At 37.7% G+C, this 10941-nt stretch overlaps 1 protein-coding gene across 1 annotated transcript; it reads left to right on the forward strand.

Moving 5' to 3' along the window:
• The first annotated feature begins 4 nt into the window (after positions 1-4).
• Positions 5-10259, forward strand: LOC137295906 (uncharacterized). Its single transcript, XM_067827483.1, has 5 exons — positions 5-238; positions 1425-1605; positions 3694-3903; positions 5999-6219; positions 7770-10259. The coding sequence occupies exons 1-5, from the start codon at positions 86-88 to the stop codon at positions 8472-8474; spliced, it is 1470 nt and encodes a 489-aa protein (XP_067683584.1). The 5' UTR covers positions 5-85; the 3' UTR covers positions 8475-10259.
• The last annotated feature ends 682 nt before the right edge of the window (positions 10260-10941 follow it).

Below are 10941 nucleotides of genomic sequence, written 5' to 3' on the forward strand. Positions count from 1 at the left end.
ACACCGAAAGTGCCCGGATTATCAATTTGCCTGTCCCAGAGAACGGACTGCTGTGGATGTCGTATGTATTCGTGTCCTGTCGCTGATGTTGGTCAAGGAAACAGTGCACATACTCTGTATTTTGGTACTTCTATCACTTCTCAAGCAATGTCTGTCACTCGAAGTAACTGTCAGTACCTGCAACTTGTGGAACTTCATGTTCAACTGGGATATCAGAAAACATCGTATCGCAGAACTGGTAATTAATAATGTATAACTGAATTAAACTCATGCTGCAATTATAATGGGAGCCATACTTGGGCGTCTGATGTACGAAGTTTATTGTTTGCAACTGGATAATCCTATGTTTTGCTGGCTGGAGATGTTGGTGATCCGGAACAGTTCTTTTTAAGAGACTTTTACGTTTTCAAGCAGCGCCTTATTATGTATACTTACAAGAGTGGCATTACTGAATAAATAACTCATCTTTTCTTGAACACTATGAACAAGTAAAGGTATCCCTTCTACAACCGGAAATAGATACAACATCGGTAAAGGACAGAGACCTGAGAAGAGCCTTCTGAAAAATGAGAATATCACTCCACGATTTTGGAAATGGCTTGAGGTTGAGAATGGTGTAAATCAATTAGATATAATTTGTCTTCACCGCCATTGTGGTAGGGAAGATGTGGTTCTCGTATTACTTGTCTGTAGTAAATATTGTAAGATATATTTTATCTGTTAGGAATAGATTTTTGCCAAATAGTTCTGTCATTGCTACGCAGAGTATGATAAATTTGTCAAATAGTACAAATATGAATTTTATTAAATCTGTTGCATTGTACCTAAAAAGTGTGTTAAATATCAGGTCCCGTACACAACCTAATTGTATTCTGTCGTCTTGTACAATAGGCCATGGGCGTGACCAAAGTACTGAATAATAAACTTGATTTGATTGTTTAATTACTTTTAATAATTGAAGAGATAGAATTGGATGACATGGTATTGTGGCATCATTTCTTTTGATGTAAGATGCAAAAAGCATCAACATTGGAACCATTGTGTACATCTACTTATCACTCATGTAATGGTTTGTTAAAACTTGATTGTCGCTCAACAAAATTAATTACTTTTTCGTACATATTAATCCTTGTTATCCAAGCAATATTTCTGTATGTTAAATTTTGAAATTTTGTATCAAAGATATGTATCATGTATTTTACAAATGTAATTTTGTCAATAACATGGAGAGGTACTATACTGATAAAAAAATACTGCTGCTATGAAACAATATCCAGTAATTCCATAATACATTTTCAGCAATAAATGTAACTACCCTTAGCTAGTCCTGATCTGATTTCAAAGACAGCTATTATTATTCCAGATGACATGATAAATATCATATCTCTTATGTTATGTCATTATGGATTTTTTCTTTGTTTCAGATTCGGGAATCCAACTCTGATATTGTTGCATTTCAAGAAGTGCGAAGTGATTTTTATGAAGAAAATTCTCAGGTGTTGGAGCTAAAGAAATTATTACCAGAATACAGATGGGCTGTTTGGCGCACAGCTAATGTGGTTGATCAAAGTGATAATTTCATCCACAAACTATGGGCAAAGGAAGGTATGAACAAAAAGTTAAAAAAGTCCAAAGAATTTCAGATTTGCACATAATCGGGAATCACATCATTGAAAAATGGACCAAACCATCTATTGTTAGGTTAGGTTAGATTAGGTTTTGAAAACCCTAACATCCTCACAAGAAGTTGTGGTGCTGTATTCCAAAGGTGCTCCCTTTTTCCTATGCAACAGCTATGCTGTAGAACTTTCTTCCCCTTAACTTGAAATATGCCCCTAACCTGCTAGCCTTCAAGTCCAGACTTGAAACCTCCTTATTTCTTCACTATTAATAACCTCCCCTTATCAGTTGTACTGTTGTATATATCTACTTTAGATTTTTATGCTAGCGGTTTCAGTGTGACCCCTTGTGATGTGGAATTATTATTTGAGGTAATAAAATATAGTTAGGTCTATTTCTCAAAAGATTATATATCCTTTCTAAAGTATAGAACTAATGGACTAATAGAACTAAAGTATAGAGCTAATGGGCCAAACCATCTATTGTTGGGTTAGGTTAGGTTAGATTAGGTTTTGCTAACCCTTACGTCCTCACAAGAACTGGTGGTGCTGTATTCTAAAGGTGCTCCAGAAAAAGTTTTGGCTCCAAAAAATTTTTGTTTGTATGTGAGGACATGCAGAAGGGATTGGTCATTTGAGCAGAGGTTTCTGGTTGAACAACAGGGGAGAACCAAGTCCTGCAGGTAGAGCTGTTTTGTCGACTGCCTGATACACAAGTAACAAGAAGTTAGTTCTTCTCTTTGATTACACAATGCCATTTCGAAAGTGGTCAGATGTAACATATGTCATATTTGGGATTCACTCTCCTATCAAAGTACAAATTCTAGTACTTTTTTAGTTGCGTCCCATCTGGGATTTCAACCCGCACCCTCAGAGTCAGGCACCTAATCATCCGCCTACCCTGCTCAGCCATCGTGACTTCCACTGTGGCTAGGTGGCTGACTTTTTGTGCTAGCGATTAGGTGCCCGACTCTGAGGGTGTGGGTCCGAATCCCGAATGGGACGCAACTAAAATAGTACTAGAATTTGTACTTTACTAAGAAAGTGAAATCCCAAATATGACATATGTTCATTCTTGCAGTGAAGGGATCTCAACTCAGGTGTTATGTATGTGGTGGTTTTTTTTCTTAGTTTTTGTTCTGTCCAATTTCTTTTGAATTTTCTGCAGTTTCTCTAGTTGCTATTTGGTTATTCCTGTAAGTAGACTGTTCCAGTCGTCCATATGAGAGAATGTTTGTGAGGTCACAAGGGCTTCAGTGGCACTTTTTGTTAGATCTGGTGTTACACTGATGCTTCGTAATTGTGTGTTGCAGGTCTTACAAATCTGAGATACTTGTGGTTCCATGCTGAGGTTGGAAAGTCAGTGAACCTAAAATGTTTGTGTACAGCAGATTCTAGTGTTCGCATGTTTGCTATCTGCATTAATATTGCACCCACATCTACTTAGATGAATTTCTTTCAGAAATGCTTCATAGATCAGGGATAGACATGCTGTTTCTTTTAAGGGCATCATTGGGCACCAGGCAGATAATTTATGTGTATGTTAGTGAGAGTAAGTGTCCCCGTACCTTTTGGTGAGCTAATTAAACTTAAAGCATTACAAAACCTGTACAGTTTAGAACTTTATTTCCTAAACACGATCAAGGCTACAAAAATCGATCAGCATCATTAGTCCTGGAACCATAAACTAACCCACAAAGTGTGTTTTCAACCAAAATAGAATTTCCTGTTACGGTCGCTGACATTCAAACTGAACATGCCCATGTGAAACTGGGAGCTTGAGTGCCACTAGTAAACAGTTTGATGGATGGAAAAAATAGGTTGTTGAATCATTTGAAATGCTTCAGTTACTGATGTAGGACATTTCTGAAAGTTCATGCAGAGCTTCCATGTAAAATGCCCCATACAAAGATTGTAAGAATGAAGAATTTGCTAGCCATACAATGAAGTATTCATGCTCTTCCAAATTCTAGATTATGTCTACTGCTGTACTGTATATTATTTTATTCATGTTTTTGTTTTACGTTATACGTTATGTATGTTTTTAAAATCTGCCCCTTGTTTCTATTTTTAGGGATAGGTATACTCAGCAAGAGGCCTATCTTGAGTATGAACATCCAGAATCTGCCCCATCGTGGAGGCCCTGACACAAACAAGCGACTTGCCGTACATGTCAGCGTCAGTCTAGACAGAAAGACAGTCATCAACATAGTGGCTGTACATTTCTCCTACGACAGGCAACAGCAGTGTCACAACTCGGCAGCCATTTTGGAATACATAAGATGTATGTTGTGTCATTAATCATCTTGTCCCAGACAGGATATCAGGTTCTGGCTTTCCCAAAGGCACCATTCCCCAGACAGCTCAGTACTTTGACTGCCATGAACCTTAAGAATGAAGGTCCCCCATATGAGGCCAATGACAGGATTGGGAGGTCAGACTCACTGTAACTTGGTCAGCATATTATCGTATCAGAGTCATGCAGATCAATGTCCATGTTGTTGATCTCTGGATTGTCTGGTCCAGACTCAATTATTTACAGACTTCGGCAATATAGCTGCATTATTGCACATTAAAAGTGACATGCATGATTTCAGCTGAGACATAGAGCTGTGGTTTGCAGAATGAAACGCAAATGTTACTGTTGACAATCATATCAAGATCAGCTGATTGTTCTACACCCTGATTGGCTCTGTTCTTGACCCATGGTCTCGTGGAAGGGGGTCATGGGTTCAGTTTTCAAATTGAAGATGATTTCTAGACGTGTCATAGAAAATAATAACAGGATAGGTGCATTTGTTATCCTGCCTGCTGTTCAGTGTGGGGGACATAAAACAACTACAAGTTAGTTCAAAGTCAGAAGACTGCATGTCATCATACTCCAGTTGCATAGATCAATGCTGATTCTGTTGATCACTGGTTTGTCTGGTCCAGACTCAATTATTTACAGACCGCTGCCATATAGCTTGAATATTTTGGTTGAGTGCAATAAACAAACATACAAAGTGACTTGCGTTTAACAACAAACCAATATCACACTACTGTGTTGAGTTTGGTGTTTCATTTTCATGCTGTTGCAAAGGGACGGTGGGGTAGCATAGTGGTTAAAGTGTTCACTTGTCATGGTGACTCAGGTTTGAGTCCCTACATGGGTACAATATGTGAGAGCTATTTCTGGCGACTCCCGCAATAGTATTGCCTTATTGCTAAAAGTAGCATAAAACTATACTCACTCACTCACATAGTCACTCAGTCACTACCTGTTTTCAGTCTGACAGTGATCTACAAGAGGTTTCATTTATTAACAGAATTGTGAAAGAAGATGGGAAGTGTTAATTTGTCAAACACCTTCAGCAATATTTAGCATTTCTTATAGTATATGATTTTTAATGGACAGCAAACAATCCTGTCCTGTTTATTAATTTCTGTTTACATAGCGCTGTGTATTATGACTTTTGTTACCCATATTCCCGTATGTTTTATGATGTATTGTAAACTTCAGTGTTTGACAGTAAATATGTTTACTTTTCAAACTGTATCTCTTGAAAGGTGTATTATGATATACCAGTGTACTGGTAGGACAGAAATACCTTGCAATCCTACTTTTGTACATTTTGAAGTTACATCTTCCTACAGCAAACAGCATGTTGTTTAAAATGCAAGGTCTCGACCCATGAAGCTTTTGTAAAGTTACTACTGCTAGACACATATTAGATGATCCTGCGCACTAAATGCATTTGTGACAATAAAGGCGATACAACGAATTGGGCGAGTACACTTGGCTGCTACAGATAGCTTGACGATTATGCACGTGCAATACATGCTAACCGTGACATGAAATGAACACCGCATATTCCTTCGAATGATAAGACTGCAATTTCAGGCATAAGATACTGATATTCCACACTAACCTTTAGTTAAGACGAAGACAAATAGATGATTGGGTCATTGATGAGCATTTTAGATATTCAACAATTTTGTTAAAAAAAACCCAGGAAAATGTCATTTGCTTCGTAAAATGGATCGGTGGTCCTAAACATAATTGCTCAGTATATTGTGTTTTGATTCAATTCGTTGGGATTGTACCTGTTCCCAAATCGAGTGTGCTATAACAATTCATGCGTGAAATGCACAGGGAAAATGAACTTCTCGATATTTATCAGACAACCCGTCTCCCTCTTGTTTCAAGTGGATCGTTCTGTGGGGCGTTCCCAAGTATGCAAATTGGGGTCATTTGTCAGGTCGTGGATCATCTTGTATGTGTTTACCAGTACCTATCATAGGCGTACGTATGATGCTTTGTTCATAGGGTTTCAAGTTGCCATTCATTTCTGCTGACTTTGATAAGTAATGTTTAAACAACATGAATGGTTTTTCAGTGAAACAGCTCAAGAATGTCATCATTGTGGGCGACTTCAACACATATGTGGACTATGATGCCCCAGTCCGGGTGTTTACCGACAGAGTTGTCTCCCCTTCCAACCCTTGCTACAGCGAGATGAAGGCTCCGCCCAACCAGGCTCAAACAGCCCGGGTTCTGATGATGGACACTTGGGTACACAGTTCATCCAAAGGAGAGGGACTCACCTTCAGCAACATGGTGAGATATGATGAACACTCAAGCTCTCTACATCGTTCTTGGGGCAATTAAGTTATTTATACTGCTGTGCCTATTGACACTTTTTACAGCAGTCTAAGTAAACTTAGCCTCAGTACTTTTCATTACACTCCACTACTGAGTCTAACAAAACCTAATGGGAGGTCACATGAGGTAACCTTTGAGACTGACCAGTGAGGACACAAGTTACCAAATCGCGAAAGTGAACATTCGCACATACCTTTTGAACTTTTTGTCTCGAAAAGGTTCGTACCCGATTGATTCCAAATGCTATCGCTTCCAGGTGATGCACACGACGCACCTTACAACCATGACAATGGTTGGTAGACAGTTGCTGAACATCATGTTTTTGGCAATATTCAAGGATGTCATCTTGCGGAAATATTAGCTATAGTAACCAACAGAGTATATATGCCAACAGTATGCCAACAGAAACCCCATAGCGTATATACTGCAGGTCAAATAACTGTGTTATATGCAGGTTTTTGTTTGTGGAGAAATCTGGGTTAGTGACCTGAATATTTTGTAAGTCCCTAAGTAGTAGCCATTGTTTGGTTAAATCTATTTAGCCATCTCGCTATTGATGTTATGTGACATGACCTTCTACAAGGGTTTGTAGGAGTGTAACGAATAACACTGAGACTAAATTTACATGGACTGTTTTTAGAGGGGATACAGAAAGTATGTTATCCAATCTAACAGTTGTCAGACTTCCATTTTTGTGGAAAGCACAGTGGCTGAGTGGGTTAGACAGCTTACTTTGTGGATAATGTTGGTTTGAATTCCAATTGGAATCAACCAAAACAGTACAAAAAAAAAAGGATCCATTTAATCCAGACTAAACAGTCTAACAAATACTGGATAGATTGTTCTGTGTTTTTTATTGTTTTTTATGTGATGGTTGATTTAGTTTTTTATGCATTTTTTTCTTATATTTTGTGAAACTGCCAGGGTTTTTTTTCCCAAAATCAGGTGAACTGATGTGTTCTTTCAAGAGTATATTATTTTTTAGGAGCTTTTTGTTCTTGGAAAGGGTTTGTTTTCGGTCAAGAGTTTGTCTTGCTGTATCAGGTAGTAACATGGGTTGGTTATTTTGTGTTAAAACTGTATGATAGGTGTTCGTTGTCAGGATAATTATGAGACTTGACTCAGATACCTGAATTACTTTCTTGTGTAATCCTGCATTCAGCAATATTAGACCCATATATCCTAAATGACATACTTGCCATAAAACTTCAAAATATGTATGTTTTGTACAAGTGATTTCTTCACCACATCCGAGAGTATTCAGAAACTTTTAAGTAAAATGATGCATATTTACAAGTCTGATGAGGTGAATGACAAGATGAACTGTCAAGACCATATAGCTGGAATATTGCTGAGTGTGACGTTTTACAACAAACAAACAAACAAACTGCCTGTTGCAGATTGGCTTGTTTGTATACTATAATCACATAACTTGAATATTACTGAGATAAGGAACAAACAAACAAACAAGCAAGCAAAGTCTAACATTATGTCATTACTTCCAGCCGACACCAGGGTATGAAAGTCGCCCAGACCGAATCCTTGTGTCCAAGCAGTCCTTCAAAATAAAACTGACCCGTCTGTCTGGAAACGGAACTACATACAAAAGCAGGTACCAAGGATCAATCAAACTGAAGCGTGTCCGGTCACTCATCAGAAACGCCTTCTATTCATTTCAAGGATACACTGGCTTCTCCTGTGATCACGATTGTGGACCCAGAGGAGTCTGTCGGTGTGGGATGTGTATAAAGGGAGATAACTCTGAACGGTGTGACTTGCCAGACTGTCATGAATGCAGTAGCTATCTTTTTGGCATTTTTATATCCTATTCTTTTTTACTTGCACTGGTAATTTTATCCTTTTTATATGCCTTACTGAGGGTTTTAGTTGTATCTGCCAAGTTCAACCCAGAAACGTTTTTCTCAATCATGGGTTGCACTTGTTGTTTATTCAACCCACAACTGTACAGTTTTCAACGTCTGTCTAGCAGGCATCGTTATCTGCGAATATTTACACCAGTAGTGCGACTACCACCAATGGTCTTGTTGATATGTGCCTTGATATTGATTATATTCCTCTTGTTTATTGGAGACAGCCTTTTCGAGAAAAGTTTAGCAACTGCAAGCCTGATAATGGATGAAGAATATTTTCCTTCAGATCATTTGATGTATACAGCTCGGCTTGAAATGAAGCCTTCATACAGTGAATGAGTTATTCTTCTTGCCCCTCTCTGCAGTATTCCAGTTATATTACTGAAGTTCTTGAGAGGTATTAGAAGTGGGTATTCAAGTGAAAGGCAAATATGGATGACAAGGTCTTCTTCATTGTATGTCACAACGTTTCTGGTCTTTTCCTTGCCCCTTCATCAGGTGAATTTTAACAAACAAGATGCATCAATGACTCAATGTACCATATATACAAGAAGCCAGTGATGCATGTATATAATATATTGAGTAAGAAACAGGAGATGAAAGGCAATGCACAGAGACTATTGTTTCCATCAGGTACAAGGTTGTTGTCTCTACATCTGGGGAGGAAGGTGAGGTGGTTCTTCATCTTGTATGTTGTTTCTTATCCAATTTATTGTATGTATGTTACAGTTCACCTGATGAAGGGGCAAGGAATAGCCCAGAAATGTTGTGACATACAATAAAGAAGAAACTGTTATCCAAGATATTTGTTGTTTACTTATATAGTGGCATGTCCGCATAATGTGGAATGAAAGCACAAAGAGATGCATCTCTCAAATTATTGCCACTATGGTGAAAAACATGAATATGTACTGGTGAACCTTGACTGTTGATAATCAGGGCAAATTGGGATTTGAACCCATGATCACATGTTCCTCTCACGACAAAAGGACATAACTCTGCACAATGAATTGCAGCGTCATCTGGGCCCCCTTTGCACCAAATCAATACCATTTGTGCCTCCAGCAAGCAAACACTTTGCAGGCTTATGCATTGTCATGCAAAAAGGTTTCCTTTATACCGACTCTATGGAAACTTTGTTGACAGTTTCTTAAACATCAGGCCACAAATTAATTTATCTTGTTTACATGTTTAGTTATGTATGGATTGATGAGTGCATGACTTAGTTACATCTGTGGTTTTAGAGTACTAAATGTGACTGTGATGCATTGTATAGAGTTGATGGCCAGCAATAAGGTCATGACTAAACACGGAAGTGTATCTGATTAGAAATTATAATTTCAGGACAAAGATTATTCAGTATGCAATAAATACATAGGGCATCTGGCCCAAATAATTAAGTGTGATATATTTGTAGGGTACAATGTCTAAGATTTGTTTACTTCATGTCTAGTAAGGCAGTGTTACACAAATATCTAAATTATTTATTTCTGTGAGAGAATTATGAGTGCATGAAAGGTTTACACTTCTGTAAGCATGTTAACAATGCAGATTGCCAGTGTAATGATGCACACTTGGTATACAAGTAATTTATTTGACTCAGCCTGATTATTATTGATGTAGTAGATTGTTGAGGCCGGACCAATTCTATTTCTTGTTTTACAGATAACGGATCTGCCGGCTGTATATTTTCAAGAATAAGAGAAAAATAAAAATTAGTTTTCCCTGCTCAAAAAATGAAATTTCTAACTCACCTGCGAGAATTGTTTTAATTATTTTTGGTCCCATATACACATAGTTAACTATCAGAAGTAAAATACTTTGAATATATATGACAGAAATATTATTTTGACTGATGGTTTCATTTTTATTTTTTTCTCTCCTGCCTTTAGGATTTTCTGAGGACCAAAATCTGTAAAACAAGAAATGAAACTTGTCTGGCCTGATAGTTGTATTATTGTAAAGAAACAAAATGTGATGTATGTGTACATTTATAACATGCTTGTGTGCAGATTGTGTAAATCAGGGAATACTTGCTGTTGATACGAGTTATTAATTGTTCCTATATATTGAGTTATGAAAAACTGTTCATGACTTAAGAAGAAATACAATATTGATATAGGTTGTTTGTGTTTACTCATTTCACTCTAGAAGTGGTATTCATTTCACCTACCCGAGGTGGTATTCATTTCACCCACCAGAGGTGATATTCATTTTACCTACCCCAGGTGGTATTCATTTCACATACCTGAGGTGATATACATTTCACTTACAAAGGTGGTATTCACTTCACCTACTTGAGGTGGTATTCATATTTCACCTACCCAAGGTGGAATTCATTTCAGCCTTTATATCCCCCGGCATGTAATGCAGGGGATATAGTCAACGCCTCGTCTGTCCTTCCGTCCATCCCCCATCCGTCCGCCTGTAATCACTTTATTTCCAGAGCATAACTCAGAAACCGTTCAATATTTTTAGACCAAACTTGATAGATATAGTAATCTCAGCCTATAGGTGTGCCCTTTGCTATTTGCAGATTTTTGGCATTTATGTTTTTTTTTTTGTTTTTTCATGGAACATTTTGGTGTTAGTCTTATGGTGGGGTGGGCTTCGTTTCTGGTGCAGAACTCAAAAACAATTCAATATTTTTCTGCAAAACTTGGTAGATATCTGAACCTAAAGTGGTGCCTTTTGGTATTTACAGGTTTTTGCAATTTATTATTCTCTTGGTTTCCATGAAAATGTTTCAGACATAGTCTCAAAAGTGAGAGGTGGGTTTCGTTTCCGGAGCAGAACTCAAAAACCG

Source organism: Haliotis asinina, chromosome 9 (genome assembly GCF_037392515.1).
Source record: "Haliotis asinina isolate JCU_RB_2024 chromosome 9, JCU_Hal_asi_v2, whole genome shotgun sequence".
NCBI lineage: Eukaryota > Metazoa > Mollusca > Gastropoda > Lepetellida > Haliotidae > Haliotis > Haliotis asinina.

Excerpts from the sequence above, each read along its gene's own strand:
- LOC137295906 (XM_067827483.1), top strand. The coding sequence starts at position 86 with ATGTTGGTCAAGGAAACAGTGCACATACTCTGTATTTTGGTACTTCTA. Across the intron at positions 3,904-5,998 it reads CATTTTGGAATACATAAGAT|TGAAACAGCTCAAGAATGTC; the intron begins GTATGTTGTGTC and ends ATGGTTTTTCAG. Across the intron at positions 6,220-7,769 it reads GACTCACCTTCAGCAACATG|CCGACACCAGGGTATGAAAG; the intron begins GTGAGATATGAT and ends CATTACTTCCAG.